General features: G+C 43.8%; 1 protein-coding gene across 5 annotated transcripts in view; it reads right to left on the bottom strand.

The window, feature by feature from the left end:
• Positions 1–16287, bottom strand: part of KAT5 (lysine acetyltransferase 5) — a 45592-nt gene that overhangs the window by 7301 nt on the left and 22004 nt on the right. Inside the window, exons 1-11 of one of the 5 annotated variants that reach the window (XM_073658406.1) lie at positions 9323–9449; positions 8683–8749; positions 6429–6497; positions 5951–6087; positions 4607–4678; positions 3675–3746; positions 3462–3545; positions 2977–3057; positions 2627–2875; positions 2450–2539; positions 1443–1583 (exon numbers count right to left, since the gene is read on the bottom strand). In XM_073658406.1, the coding sequence (XP_073514507.1) occupies positions 1443–1583; positions 2450–2539; positions 2627–2875; positions 2977–3057; positions 3462–3545; positions 3675–3746; positions 4607–4678; positions 5951–6087; positions 6429–6497; positions 8683–8749; positions 9323–9331 (1071 nt within the window). In that variant the 5' untranslated portion in view covers positions 9332–9449. Of the gene's footprint in view, positions 1–1442; positions 1584–2449; positions 2540–2626; positions 2876–2976; positions 3058–3461; positions 3546–3674; positions 3747–4606; positions 4679–5950; positions 6088–6428; positions 6498–8682; positions 8826–9322; positions 9450–16287 lie in introns of those variants that run through there. The other 4 variants (XM_073658407.1, XM_073658408.1, XM_073658410.1 and 1 more) reach the window with 4 other exon arrangements.

Raw genomic sequence — 16287 nt, 5'->3', positions numbered from 1 at the left:
GACGACTTTATTCTTCGGGTCGGTGTGATTACAGCAATGCCAGAATCATATGGGGTTTTTATGACTGACAGCTGTCACACACTAAAAGACGCATTTTTTGTAAAATCTAGTTTTTGCATCGCCATATTTTGAGAGCTATAATTTTTCCAGATTTTGGCAGACAGTCATGTGACGGCTCGTTTTTTGCGGGATGACTTGACGTTGTTATTGGTGCCATTTTCAGGCACGTGACATTTTTTGATCGCTTTCTATTCCGATTTTTGGGAGGCAGAATAAACAAAAACCAACAATTCAGGAATTGTTTTTCTTTTTATTCTGTTCCGCGTGTGGTAAAATTGATGAGGTAGCTTTATTCTTCGGGTCAGTACGTTTACAGCAGTACCACATTTGTATCATTTTTCTATGTTTTGGCGCTTATACACAATAAAAGCTATTTTATAGAAAAAAATATTTTTTAGCATAGCTTTATTCTGAGAGCTATAACTTTTTTATTTTTCGGCTGATGGAGCTGTATGGCGGCTTGTTTTTTGCGGGACGAGATGACGTTTTCAGCGGTACCATTTTTATTTATATGCGTCTTTTTGATCGCGTGTTATTCCACTTTTTGTTTGGCGGTATGGTGATAAAGCATTGTTTTTTGCTTCGGTTTTTTTTTTTTTTTTTTTACCGTGTTCACTGAAGGGGTTAACTAGTGGGACAGTTTTTTAGGTCAGGTTGTTCCGGACGCGGTGATACCAAATATGTGTACTTTTATTGTTTTTTTTGTAATAATATTTATTGATGGGTACATTATATTTTTATTTTTGGTGGATTATTTTTTTTATATTTTTGCAATTTTATTTATTTTTTTTTTTTCCACTTTCAGACAGTTTATACACTTTATTACTTTGTCCCACTCTGGGACTTTCACTTTTTTTTCTCTGATCGCCTGCATGGCATAGGAATGGAGCACTATCCCTATGCCATGCAGGCTGTCAGCGGTGCAGTGTGAAGATTGTTTGGAGATGCACTGCGCATGTCCAAACAATCTTCCTGCTGTCTGGTGACCCGGATGTTGTCATGACGACATCGGGTCGTCATGGCAACACCCGGGAAGCCTTTGCAGACTGCGCTGGAAGCCGGAAGAGGAGGTGAGTATCGGCGATCACCTCCCCTTGCCCCCGCAATGCCGCGATCGACTTCGATCGCAGCATCGCAGGGGTTAATGTGCTGGGAGCGGTGCAGGACCGCTCCCTGCACATAGTACCGGGTGTCAGCTGTGACAATCAGCTGACACCCGGCGGCGATCGCGCCCGCACAGCCTGTGTGCGCGCGCGATCGCGATGACGTACTAATACAAGTCTGGCTCTTAAGTCCCAGGGCACAGACGCGTATTAGTACGTCAGATGTTGTTAAGGGGTTAAAATCAGTCAGGCCTGTCCATTTATACAACAGCAACCCACCTTGGAAAAGTAGCCAACAATGTGAAAGCCCTTGGAGTCATACTCGGTCATAATGTAAAAGAGAAAGGGATCGGTGTCATAGTATAGTGTCTTGTGGTCCAAAAAGCATTTTGCCAAAAGGCAGAGATTCTGAGAGTAACTCTGGAAAAAAATACACGTGAGACATGTCAATGACAAAAAAAAGTGAAAGAGAAAAAAAAAAATATCAATACATGAATGTAGCCCATGATAAGCAAACAATGGGTCGGGTTTACTAAAAGCGTTTGATTTTGTACACAGGGCCGGGCGCATTCTCCTTCCTGCTGATGCCGCTCATACACACAGAAGTGTAGCAAGTGACAGCGGCCACAGAGGAATGAGGGAACCGGCTCCGCATGCTATGATCCCAGAAGCTGGAAGTTCGGACCCAACTTTGGTAGAAGTGTTTGGGGTAATCTGCAGATATATAGCGTCTATATCATCTCTGCCTACATTATGGAACAGTGACTACAGGGAAAAAATGAAGTTATACTCTCCTTCCAGTCATCGCGGCGGTGCAGGAAGTAGTCACTACACTGTGAGCGTGCGGTAATAACGTCCCTGCACACTGACAAGAGTTGGCTGTTACACCAAGTGCTGGGGGAGTCATTACAGGCGTGCTCACTTAATACTCAGCGGTGACTGTATCCAGCTCCCTGATGACTGGAAACAAGCGGCTGCAGGGCGAATAGAACGTAATTTTCTGCCTATAGCTGCTGCTCCAATAAACCTGCCAGAAATTATTTAAACGTTACTTCCAGATTACCACTATATCTGCACTTTTTTTAAGCAACAGGTTCCCTTTAAGTTCTGGAGAGTATAGGGGATAAATTACCATGCTTGTGGAGATACCATTGGTTAGACCCCCAGAACGTTATCTCCATATCCTATACTACTTATACTTGGTATAACCCCTAATGTCAATAATGATGCAGGCGTGATAATCTCTATGGTAGTTTTCTAACTTTAACACTTAAGAGCTTGAGTACCTTATTTTTGCGTCCATCTATTTCAAAGAAAGATATAGTCCCCTTTCTGTAGATTTCATTTCCGGGGGGATGTCGCAAGTTACATTTAGTCTGTGAAGAATAGAGAAATAAAAACGTAACTGTTATTCTGGCAGTCTTCACCAGAAGAACATCACTTATTTGCGGCGTCTTACGTACCAGGTGTCTTTGCAGACACTTTAGACTCTTTAGATACTTCAGGCAGAATTCGCATAAATAAAGTACGGGTAACACAGTCAACTCTTGTGGGTACGGTGAAAAGTACCAAGGCTTAAGCCGGTGACGTCCCAGTTCAATGCACTCTATGTTCTTCATGCGAGTAATGATGTCGTCGTGGCTCCGGTCAGACACCAAGCTACCTGTCATCCGAGGTGCAGAAGGAATGCCATCAGAGCTGTCTTGGGAATCCTGAACATAGCCAAGACAAAAGTTAAAGATTGCACTTTTCAGACATGCCCCCTTATAACAAGGCTTGTATGATAGTGGTTTTATCCACACATAGCCCTCACCTCATCTGCACTCAGGCAGTTAGATTTCCGTTTGCGTCCCGGAGGTACGGCGGGTGCACTTGGCCGGCGGGCCGCTCCATTCTACAGTAGAGCGAAACAAAAATGCTATGTTAAAGTAGTATTCTCAAGTTTGAAAGTTAACTTTGGCCCATGGGATAAGATTGCTGGGGGTCTGAAAAGCACAGGCTGGATGGAGTGTGGTTGTTCATGCCAAATGCCACTCCATTCATACTTAAAAGGGACTGCTGGATATATGGGAGGGCCGAAGAGCAGACTATCTCCACCAGTCCCTTTAAGAATGAATGGAGTGGCAGTGCGCATGATTAAGCCATGGCTCTCCAGAGATCTGATTCTTGGGATCAGTGGACGGACCCCCAGCGATTTGGAAGTTATCTCCTACTCCACGGAGAGGAGAAAACTTTCAAACTTGAGAATACCCCTTTAACAAGCAAACCTCAATGCTACCTTTCTCCTAAGTGCTTTACCTGTGGGAATACAGAGGCTTGTGTGGTTTCAGGTGCTGGTGGAACTGGTGTTGCTGGTGACACGACTTCTACTTTCCGCTTCTGCTAGAAAAGGTAATGTGACATGCAAAGATGTAATGAAAAAAAAAAGTATTATGGCAAAATAGGCTGCATGGAGAATACTGAAGCCAGGGGCGACAGACATGAATGGAAGTATGGGAGACAAAGTCTTACTGGAACAGGGAGAGATTTTCCTCCTCCCGCAGGGGCTGCAGCTGGAGGTAGAATGAGTTCAGGAATCTTCCTCTGTGGAAAAGGAATGACACAGGCTTATAACCCCCTACCCACGGGTGTGGGAGGGTCAGATGTATGGCTTGTACCTTACTATTACTACGTGGCATGGGAGAGACACTTAGTGCATTTCATTGTGTCAGGGACAGAAATAAAGTTAGAATCTGCCTGTGTCATTGGGTTGCGCAACTCATCTGCGTTATAGGCAATACTGATGCGGCAGTCAGGGGGGCAACCAGACACACCGGGAAGAAAGATACTAAATGCTACGGATACATGAAAGGAATCAGCTGCGTCAATCCACCTGCCCCATCTGCAGACAGTATGATATCGAGCATACTCCGTGATCACATTGTGCTCCTCGGATAGACCCGAAGGAGCGGGGTCCATGCTGAATGCGACATGTAAGGGGGTTAAACTGACCATTAGAGTAAATATCGATAAACTGCAAACCAAAAATTACACTGGTGATTGTCGGGTTGGATGGAAATAAAGCTTTAAGGGGTTGTACTGATTGGCGGGGGTCTGACTGCTGGGACCAGCATTGATCGGAATGATGGGGAACTTTTATAGAGTGGAAGTGAGCATGCTCGACTGCTGCTCCATTCATTCCCTATGGGGATGCCAGAAAAAGTTGACCTACAGGGGTTAAACGGAGAGGCGGTCGACAATGTGCACGGCCAATTCATACAAAGGAAATAAAAGTGCCCCGTTTTGCCAATCGATGCCGGTTCCAGTGATAGGACACAACTGATCTATAAGTTATCACCTATCCTGTGCATAGCTGATAACTTATGTTCACCAGACAACCCCTTTAATCACTGTATAATGAAATGATGTGCGGTTTTCTGATACACAGAGTTTCAGGTCCTCACCGTTTCGAGATCTCTGCTGGCTGTCAGTGATAGGAGAACTTCTTGTTTACATCCAGAAGCCGAAAACCCGTCCTGATCATGTCATGTGAAAGACAAAGTATATGAATAAGTCCCATAACTTGTTGTTCTACAAAGATAAAGCTTTTATAAAACTCAATCCATTCATATAAAAGTAATCTACTGTTATGGTACTAGGCGCTGGACAGCCACAACTTCCCCTCTATAAAAGGAGGCAGGTAAAATATATTCTGCTTTACTTTTCCATCCTCAGAGGAGTTGTATGACAAAAAAAACATGGCTGCTTTTTCTATAACAAAAAAAATAAAAAAATCAGCCTCTACTTTTCCATGGTCTGTATGATATAGTGATCAGCTTCAATACCAAACATACCTCATGGACATATGACAATATTTTGGAGAAAAAAAAGTATTTCTGAGTTTCATTAAATGAGTTGTCCACGACTTTAAAAGTTAATTTTAATTGGTGCAGGATGGTTTGACGTAACAAATGAAAAAAAAACTATCACTCATCTACTGAACTGGCGCCGCTTCTTCCACTGGTGGACTCAACATCAGGTGGGGGCATCACGAGAGCACTGCAAAAAAAAAAAAAAAATCAGTGGCCACTCTTCAGCCTAAACCTTCACGTTCCATCCGAAAAGGAAGAAATATCTCATTTCGGGTTCGGACAGAATGTGAAGGCTCCATCTGATTAATGGCCACTGATTGCCTGCAGCAGTCACGTGATGCTACCAGTTGGATGGTGCAAGACACAGTACCAAGTGTGGAGGAGCGGCACTGGTTCACTAGGTGAGTACAGGGTTTCAGTATTTCTTACACCACACTGGACTCTTTAACCTCCTAATGCTTCATGACACACTATTAGGTCATGGAGTGTGTGAGGGTGTTTGGAGCGGGCTCAGGAGCTGAGCACGTTCTACACAGGCAGATGCCAGCTGTATTACACACCTGGCATCTGTATTTTAACAGCAGCAATCAGCGCTACCGTAGACTGGCCGGAAGTGATCACTTGCCGAGCTGCTCCGTCTTCTGATAGTGGCTGCCACAGGGTACTACACATCCACCTTCTATTGATTTGAATAAGAGGAGTTTGTGCAGTACCAAGCCAAGGTCACTACAAGTAGACGGAGCAGCTTGGCAAGTGATTACTTCCGGCTAGTGGCCACCACAGATAGCAGCTGATCAGCAGGGGTGTCGGACCCCGGCAGATCACACATTGATGACCTAGCCTAAAGATAGGTCATCAATGTAAAAGTAGTGGACAACCTCTTTAAGAAATGACCCATCAGAAACGGTCGTCCGTCCAGCCCTGGTGGTTACTTACCACTTCCCTCTCTGGTGAGCTGGGCCTTGATCCAGACAGACCATTCTTTGTTGGAGTTTTGGCTTCTTTTTTTGGAAATTGAATCTTCTTCAAGTCTAAGCGATCATAGGTGACCCACTCATCCAGTCGCTTATTGACTACAGGAAGAATGAAAGATTTAAGAGTCTTAAAGGCGGCCATATTCCTTAATGGCAACCAGTCGCTCGATTGGCTGAAGGCACCCACACACATGACGAGCAAGGGGAGAAGGGAAAAAAGCCACTGCCAGATACCTTGAGGCGGCTTATCTGAGCAACCCACACTAATATCCGACATGCCGAATCCCCCCCCCCCCTCTGGACATCTGCCAGTCCCCATACACATCAGATGGTCAGAGGTTGGTGTATAACCATGTTTCCAAGCATATTAGTAGCAGGATGGATAGTGATTGGCTTTTTTTTTTTTAATTCATATCAATTATTTAGCAATGTCTACTTACAGTCAATATAATGGACATAGAACAGCTTCTTTGCAGTCAGGTCTTTGACGCTCAGGATTTCTGCCAGTGCTGAAAAAACAAAAAAAGGAAATTGATCCCGTGCTCCCTCTCAGTCGAATAGACCTTCCTTTCTACTGGTAGATTTTTCCTTTTTATTTATCACGGCGTCTCTACAGCACCATTCATAGAGTCCGCCTGCACCTGCTGAACGAGCCCCTAATGCTGTAAGTGCCCCCTGGACTGACTGTATGTCCTAGTCCCCCCAGAATAGGAGCAGCTGCTACATAGGATTTTCACAAGGCTTTTTTTTTTATTAATCCCTATTTTAACAAGATTTTTTTTGTACTTCTTAAGAAAATAAAAATTGCCTGCCTTTTCCCATGAATTGCTGCATTTTTGGATTGAAATACAATTCACGTGTAAAAATCACATTGCCAAAAAAAAACCCACAAAACTGTAGCAATTCAGATTAAAACGACATTATGTATTTAAAAAGTAAGCAAAAAAAAAAAGTGTTAAAATCGCAATAGAAAGGCGACTAAAACACAAAGCCTTAAAAGGGAATCTGTCACCCCTTTGGAGTTATCAGAACGCTAATATGGGCATACAGGATATAGAAATGTAAGTCTATACATACATACCTGTATGGCCATAGCAGAGGTTTGATTGCAGAGAAATCTCTTTTTATTCAATCTGTTTTTCTAGGCTTGGTGTCCGGGGTACGCCAAGAAACGCCCGCCTATATGTTTAATTTAAATATTCCCCCCCCCCTCCCCTGCATCCTGCTATCCGGGAGGAAGTGGGGATCAAACCTCATTGTTGCGCATGCCGGAGATCACTGGAGCAGAAGTCACAGTGACTCCCATCACCTGCGCACTGGAGCAGACAAGTAAAATAGCGCAGGGGGGGGGAAAAAAGCGCCTTCAACTATAGGCACATGCGCGGGATGTTCAGCCCCAGACTGCATGTCACAGGGCCCTGTTACGTACAGGGGAGGGGGGGGGGGGGGGATATTTAAATTAAGCATACAGGCGGGCATTTCTTGGCGTCCCCCGGACACCAAGCCTAGAGAAACGGATTGAATAAAAAGAGATTTCTCTGCAATCAAACCTGTCATATGGGCCATACAGGTAAGTATAGATTTATATTTCTATAACCTGTATGCCCATATTAGATGCCTGATAACCAGGGCTGTGGAAGCGAAGCCTATTTTGGTGGAGTTGGTATAAAATGGACCAACTCTGACTCCTAAAATATATAATAAATTGGGTACAGTAGTTCAATGCAGTTTGTGGGGAATATTTTTTCATAAGAATTTGAGAAAGTTATGAAATGTCCTATAAATGTCTGTCCTATTCCTGATCTAAGGGTCTAGACTTTTAGCTGAGATTAATCTGTGCTACAGTAAATTCATCACTTAAACATGAGCCGTGTATGAGGGAGCGGAGTCGTGGAGTCGGTGTCATGGAAATTGAGGAGTCGGAGGTTTGGCTTATCGACTCCATAGTCCTGCTGATAACTCCAAAGGGGTGACAGATTCCCTTTAAAGCAGATCTGTCACCAGGTTTCCCAATATAAACTGTATTCATTGTTAAAAGGGGCTTTCTCATAGTCTATATTTCTTAACACTTGTTAGTTCCAACCAGCAGCATTGGTCACACTGCTGGTTCAAACTGTGCGCTCTTTGACGCTCTCTCCAACTTCAGAGCAGCACTTACAAGCTCCTTGCCTGGCATCCAGCCACCTAGCATAGGCAGCAGAGGATTTTTACAAGCACTTTACAATTCTACCTATTTAAGACAACCCCTTTACAAACAGATCTTGAAAGCCTGGATAAGGTTGCGATGATACAGATATTCTAAAGTGAATTTTTCAATTGTCAAACCGGATATTAAAATAAGCCGAACTTCAAAAGTCACGTCACTGCCTTCATGCACCGGAAAATGACATGAAAATCATGTCAGTGAGTCAGCAGTCAAAGTAACTGAAGCCTTTTCTCCCAAGTCTGAACAACCCCTTTAAGGATAAAAACACAAGTGACGGATTTTTCATAGAAAACTAAAAATCAGTTTCATTCATCCAAAGAGGAATGTTTTAGTGGCAAGCGCATGGCAATAAATCTGCCGTGTGTGAACTCGCCTTAACAAAAGAAAAAAAAAACTAAGGTCGCGTTCCAAGTGCTGTCTGAGATAGAACGCCAGAATTGGTTTGATAAAGTGCCTTGCGCTAATCATAAACCGCCTGGAACACTTACGCCACTCCACTTCATTGTCCTGGTTCTTGCGGAGGACGGGAAGTCGACAACCTTCAACGATCTCCGCCTGAAATAAGCAAATAATGGGAATGACTTTCCAGTACGGTCACAGAGGCTGGGAGCACTTTGGCCGCCATTTTTTTCTGCATTTAAAAAAAAAATAAAAAAATAAAGTTGCAAACAATCTTTATTCAAAGACACCGTATTGTGTCGACAGCATCTAGGCAGAACTATGTGTCTCCACGGTAACGGACCCAGTATGGTCTGATCCTGTGGTCATAGTCCCTCATGTGTGTCCCTTATGTGCACATATATATATTTAGCAGCACGACCGAGAGATCTGGGTTTGTTTATTGATGGTTACCATGGAAACACATAGGTCTGCAGAGGAGCTGTACATTCAAACTGCTAATATGTAGTTGTGTGGGACATTATACATACACATATATATATATATATATATATATATACACACACTCACAGTATATATGGCACTATATAGTGTATATACATGACTATACAGTTATAAGCTGGCACTGTACCCCTTATATATAACACTCATACAGCTCTCATATTTCTGCTGTCCTCAACCTGCTATTAATAGGGACAAGTACGCACAACACAGAGCCGCAGACCTCACCTCCGCCATGTTGGATCTTCCACCTCTTCCTCCTGTATTTACTGCAGGCTCCGCCCCTTCCGTGTGTATTCTTCACTAACTCCGCCCCCTTCCCGGGGGTTCATTCAGCGCTGGCCTCTCCAACTGCCTGAAAGTAACAAAACGCACATTCGTTTCCATAGAAAAACGAAGCAGCTTAAAATGGCCTCAACCGCTAAGAAAACGTTTTTAGTTGTTTTTGTTTTTTTATCTCCATACCAGCTCTTTACACAGTAAGATATATATTTTTTATCAACGATCAGGCATTTATAGAGGACAGTCCGAGCGAACAAAGTGGAGGGCGAGGGGGCTTTCAACCACCATTTTGAATTACGTGAAGGGTATAGCACTGCGCATGCGTCGAATAAAATAATTATCCTACAATCAAATTCATGCCGGACTGATATATTTCGTTGAATTTCATTCACAGTTTATATTATGCCTTCGTTTAAAATAGTAATAATACACTTTTTTATATCTTTATTTACGTGTGAACTCGCTAGCGGCACCTGGTGGTAAGAGTGTGGTTAGCGTGTGTTTCGTTACTGCAGAAGATTTAGAATGACTGGGGCTGCTGGTGCCGCAAATCTAAACGAATCATTTGCTCCTTGCAAAAGAAAACTGAAGCAGTTTAGCCCATAAAGGACATGGCCATCTTTAATTTTTACTCTCCCCCCTGCCTTCTTCCGAGAGTCATCACTGTTTTTTAATTCTTCCGTTCCCATAGCCGTACAAGGGCTTTTTTTTTAATGTGGGACGAGTTGTAGTCTTGAATGACGCTATTCATTTTACCTCATATGTACTGAAAGAAGGGAAACAAACATAAGTGAGGAGAAATGGTGAAAAAAGTGTAAATCTGCCAATGTTTTTTGTTCATTGTGTGGTAGTGATGACCTGACAACGTGATTCACCAGGTCGGTACAATTACGGCGATACCAAACTTGTATATATATTTTTAATAATTTAATAGCTTAAAAATATTTTGAATTTTTTAAAAAGTAAAAACTTGATGGATCAGTATGACGGCTCGCTTCTTGTGTGCCAAATTTTAGTTTAGACAAAACCTTCTTAGGTCTGCTGCAGTTTTTTTCTTTTTGCCATTTTATATTTATCACTTTTTTTCTTTTTTTTAAGGTGGTGTGCATGTCCTCCCCCTTCCTTCAGTGAGCCCAGGGAAGACAGACTGTGCACATAGGCAGATTATAATGAGGGCAATCTTGGCTACCGCCTGGGGCCCGAGTCTCTGGGGGGCCCATGGCCAGATAGCCCTCATTATAATGTTTTGCGTGCCGCCATAGACACATATCCCGGCGGGGAGCTTTCCTGGAGCTCCGCTGCCGACGATACAGAATAGTAGCTGTTAGAGGTCCGGGTGGTGGAACCTCTGTGCTGCGGTGCAAGGAGGGGCCAGAGGGGGGTGACTAAGTACCGACTCGGCCTGACCAAGGTCGCACGGCGGCTCAATCGACTCTGTGAACCAGGGAGGGACCGAGCAGAGGGACCAGGTGCCACTCTGGGACCGACCTTGTGTGAGAGCAGGTGACTCTCACGGGTCAGATGGCAGGAACTGACCGGTACAGCGGATGAGCACGGCTGTAAGGCTGACGGGTGGACCGGGTAGATAAGCAGGCTGGTTCGGCAGATAGGTGCTCCGGGAATGCAGGCTGGCGGGCACAACAGGTAACAGGCAGGTGCTTCAAGGTAAGCAGGCTGGTGAGCACAACAGGTAAGTGGCAGGCAGACTGGCGGCAGGACTGGCGGGCAGTGGAACCTGGGGGCTGAAGCAAGTGTTAGCACACAGAACAACAACCATTGCACAGGCACTTCCGTATTGGAGGAGGTGCCTAATATAGGGGCAGTCCTCCGGCCATTGGCCGGGGACTCTATTGGACGGTGCGCACGGCCCCTTTAAGAGGGAGGTAGCGCGCGCGCACGTGCCCTAAGCACAGAGCCCGGGAAGCTGCGTGCCACAGCAGCAGGGGTGCTGGAGGACACCTGACCTGGACCGCGGCGGTGAGGGGGGTGGCGTCTCTGCCCAGCAGGAGGCACAGACACCGATGCTACAGTAGCACAGGTCCAGGAGAGCTCCCATCGCCTCTGATAGACGTCCCAGTGCAGTTATGTCATCAGCCGGCGCACACCAGCATGTACGCGCCACAAGTGCTAGTGAAGCTTCAGAGACCGGAGCAGAGCGCCAGAGGAACAGGAGCAAGGTACGTGTTTTTTTTTAAATTAATATATGCAGTACATTTTATAGTCTCCTTTTCTTGTCCTGGTTGGAGGAGTTCCCTGATGAACCCCTGAATGACCAAATAGGTGGGGAAATGCGTCGGAAGACGATGCCATTAAGCTAAGTGCACAACTGTTCAGGTCATATAGGGTCTATATATGTATATACAGGGTGGGCCATTTATATGGATACACCTAAATAAAATGGGAATGGTTGGTGATATGAACTTCCTGTTTTTGGCACATTAGTATATGGGAGGGGGGGAAACTTTTCCAGATGGGTGGTGACAATGGCGGCCATTTTGAAGTCGGCCATTTTGGATCCAACTTTATTTTTTTCAATGGGAAGAGGGTCATGTGACACATCAAATTTATTGAGAATTTCATAAGAAAAAGAATGGTATGCTTGGTTTTAACGTAACTTTATTCTTTCATGAGTTTTTTACAAGTTTATGGCCACTTATAAAGTGTGTTCAAAGTGCTGCCCATTGTGTTGGATTGTCAATGCAACCCTCTTCTCCCACTCTTGACACACTGATAGCAACACCGCAGAAGAAATGCTAGCACAGGCTTCCAGTATCCGTTGTTTCAGATGCTGCACATCTCGTATCTTGATGGTATGGTGTGGTACAGTTATATGAAAAAGTTTGGGCACCCCTATTAATCTTAAGCTTAATGTTTTATAAAAATTGGTGTTTTTGCAACAGCTATTTCAGTTTGATATATGTAATAACTGTTGGACACAGTAATGTTTCTGCCTTGAAATGAGGTTTATTGTACTAACACAAAATGTGCAATCTGCATTCAAACAAAATTTGACAGGTGCATAAGTATGGGCACCTCACCAGAAAAGTGACATTAATATTTAGTAGATCCTCCTTTTGCAAAAATAACAGCCTCTAGTCTCTTCCTGTAGCTTTTAATGATTTCCTGGATCCTGGATGAAGGTATTTTTGACCATTCCTTTTTACAAAGCAATTCCAGTTCAGTTAAGTTTGATGGTCGCCGAGCATGGACAGCCCTCTTCAAATAATCCCACAGATGTTAAATGATATTCAGGTCTGGGGACTGGGATGGCCATTCCAGAACATTGTAATTGTTCCTCTGCATGAATGCCTGAGTAGATTTGGAGCGGTGTTTTGGATCATTGTCTTGCTGAAAGATCCATCCCCTGCGTAACTTCAACTTTGTCACTGATTCTTGAACATTATTGTCAAGAATCTGCTGATACTGAGTGGAATCCATGCGTCCCTCAACTTTAACAAGATTCCCGGTGCCGGCATTGGCCACACAGCCCCAAAGCATGATGGAACCTCCACCAAATTTTACTGTGGGTAGCAAGTGTTTTTCTTGGAATGCTGTGTTTTTTTTGCCGCCATGCATAACGCCTTTTTGTATGACCAAACAACTCAATCTTGGTTTCATCAGTCCACAGGACCTTCTTCCAAAAAGAAATTGGCTTCTCCAAATGTGCTTTTGCATACCTCAGCCGACTCTGTTTGTGGCGTGCTTGCAGAAACGGCTTCTTTCGCATCACTCTCCCATACAGCTTCTCCTTGTGCAAAGTGCGTTGTATAGTTGACTGATGCACAGTGACACCATCTGCAGCAAGTTGATGCTGCAGCTCTCTGGAGGTGGTCTGAGGATTGTCCTTGACTGATCTCACCATTCTTCTTCTCTGCCTTTCTGATGTTTTTCTTGGCCTGCCACTTCTGGCCTTAACAAGAACTGTCCCTGTGTTCTTACATTTCCTTACTATGTTCCTCACAGTGGAAACTGACAGGTTAAATCTCTGAGACAGCTTTTTGTATCCTTCCCCTGAACAACTATGTTGAATAATCTTTGTTTTCAGATCATTTGACAGTTGTTTTGAGGAGCCCATGATGCCACTCTTCAGAGGAGATTCAAACAGGAGAACAACTTGAAAGTGGCCACTTTAAGTAGCTTTTCTCATGATTGCATACACCTGGCTATGAAGTTCAAAGCTCAATGAGGTTACAAAACCAAAAAAAGTGCTTTAGTAAGTCAGTAAAAAGTAGGTAGGAGTATTTAAAACAAGAAAATGATAAGGGTGCCCATACTTATGCACCTGTCAAATTTTGTTTGAATGCAGATTGCACATTTTCTGTTAGTACAATAAACCTCATTTCAAGCCAGAAACATTACTGTGTCCAACAGTTATTACATATATCAAACTGAAATAGCTGTTGCAAAACACCAATTTTTATAAAACATTAAGCTTAAGATTAATAAGGATGCCCAAACTTTTACATATAACTGTATATGGGGCACAAAAATAGTGGGGCCATTCTTCATCAATGGAAACCTCAATGCCACTGAATATCTGAAATTGCTACATGATGATGTGTTGCCCTCTTTATGCACTGAAGATGGCACGTTCCCTGAGTTTTTCCAACAAGATGGCGCACCACCACATTATGGGTGTCAGGTCCGTGCATTCCTACATGAACAGTTTCCTGGAAAGTGGATTGGTCGTCGTGGGCCAGTTGAATGGCCACCAAGGTCTCCCGATCTGACCCCCTTAGACTTTTATCTTTGGGGTCATCTGTAGCCAATTGTCTATGCTGTGAGGATACGAGATGTGCAGCATCTGAAACAACAGATACTGCAAGCCTGTGCTAGCATTTCTTCTGTGGTGTTGCTATCAGTGTGTCAAGAGTGGGAGAAGAGGGTTGCATTGACAATCCAACACAGTGGGCAGCACTTTGAACACATTTTATAAGTGGTCATAAACGTGTAAAAAAACTCATGAAAGAATAAAGTTACGTTAAAACCAAGCACACCATTGTTTTTCTTATGAAATTCTCAATCAGTTTGATGTGTCACATTACCCTCTTCCCATTGAAAAAAATAAAGTTGGATCCAAATTGGCCAACTTCAAAATGGCCGCCATGGTCACCACCCATCTGGAAAAGTTTTCCCCCCTCCCATATACTAATGTGCCACAAACAGGAAGTTGATATCACCAACCATTTCCATTTCATTTAGGTGTATCCATATAAATGGCCCACCCTGTATACAAGTATATATACTGTATATAAGATAGTCCATGTCCATAAAAATGCCACTATGAGGTACCCTATATGGGGTTTTAAACTAAATAAAGAATTTTTGAAGTTTTTTTTTTGTGTGTTATGGTTCACAAGTATAAGGGCCCCATAGGTTGATCACTTTAGTTGTTGATTGAGGGGGCTATGTGGGGGCTCATATTGTATGTAGGGCTATGTGTGGGCTCATACTGTATATAGGGGGATGTCAGCATAGTTAATTCTCAATATTAAGTCATACAATTAATATAAAAAAACTATAATTAATTGTTAATATTAATATTGAGCACTATTGATTTCAGCCTATTGGTTCGGCCTCAACAACAGTCACAGTCTCTCATGTGGCCCCTCCCCTGCTCTGTTATACATAGCGCTATGTTATACAGTATATACTGCTCTACATAAGGGAAAAATTTTCTGGTCGCACGCTTCTATCTGTCATTTTCAATCTGCAGATGTGCTCCAGAGGACCTGAGTGTTACTCACTTGATCTATCAAAGGGGATGATGTGACGTGTCCCGGGGCCCTGGCTACTCGTAATCTGCCCCTGACCATGCACTTCTCACTACTGTTCCCCTGCGAGTGCTTATTTTACGATGGTCATTTCTCCCCTAAGGCGGCTGCCGCAGCAGCGAGCCGGTCTCCCCCCGGTTATGCGATGCCACCAAAGGCGAGAACCCAAAATCAGGTGTATGTTACCCATCCCTGCCCCACTCCACGATTTTGTGGGTTCCTATGACAGGTTTTCCCCCCTCATGTCTCCTTCTTACAAGCATTGGGTCACCCCTGAGATCCTTTGGAGAGGTCTGACAGCCTTCACATCTTCTTATTCTAGTGGTTTTGGGCTGCTTGTGTTACATCCCAAAATTAGGGATCCTCCTTCCACTTCCAATCTACAGGGGACAGGTTTTTCTTTCCTCAGGTCTTCAAAGTTTCTGCCCAGACTTCCATCCTCACCAGAGCTTTGCTGAAGCCAGCTTGGGTTGTAGGTGCTGTGGGTCGCTGTGCGCTAACTAGTCCCTATTGTTAATTTTTTATATTGCCCACCCTCGGGGACCACTCTATGTCCCACTGCCCTGTGTTCCCAATATTATTGATGAGAAAATTGGATTTTTGTACTTACCTAAAATCTCTTTCTCATTGAATACATTGGGGGCCCAGATCCCACCGTAATTTTACCTTCCTGGGGTCTGTTCCTGTTGTCTCTGGGTTTTGTTCTGGTCCCCTGGTACAGATCTTGTTGGTTCCTGGTTGTTTCGTTTCCCTGAGATGGCTTTACCGTCACTCCTGCTCCGCTGCCAGCGCCCTTAACCAAGCAGACGCCGCATGGATAACCAATGCGTCTCTTTTTTTTACCCGCACGCAGATGTCACATGGATGGCTTATTTGTTCATTGATTTGTTGATTTGAATGGGAAAGTTTGATTCATGACTCAAATCCACAGAGGCCATGTCTTGAATTTTTTTTTATTAACCATGAACAACTAAACTATTATGTGTATGCATGAAAAACATGGATCGAACACATACGTAAAGGCCACAGCCCCACTATCAGTATTCGGTCAGTATTTTTTCTCAGGAGGGGGAGACAAAACCAAGAGTGGGTGATAAATGCAGAATTGGTGATTTGTTTCTATTATACCTTTTCTCT

Source organism: Phyllobates terribilis, unplaced genomic scaffold, assembly GCF_046119375.1.
Source record: "Phyllobates terribilis strain yellow unplaced genomic scaffold, ASM4611937v1 Scaffold_13__5_contigs__length_258822181, whole genome shotgun sequence".
NCBI classification, from domain to species: domain Eukaryota; kingdom Metazoa; phylum Chordata; class Amphibia; order Anura; family Dendrobatidae; genus Phyllobates; species Phyllobates terribilis.
The sequence above is the reverse complement of the archived record's forward strand: the minus strand, read 5'-3'. Positions and strand labels throughout refer to the sequence as shown.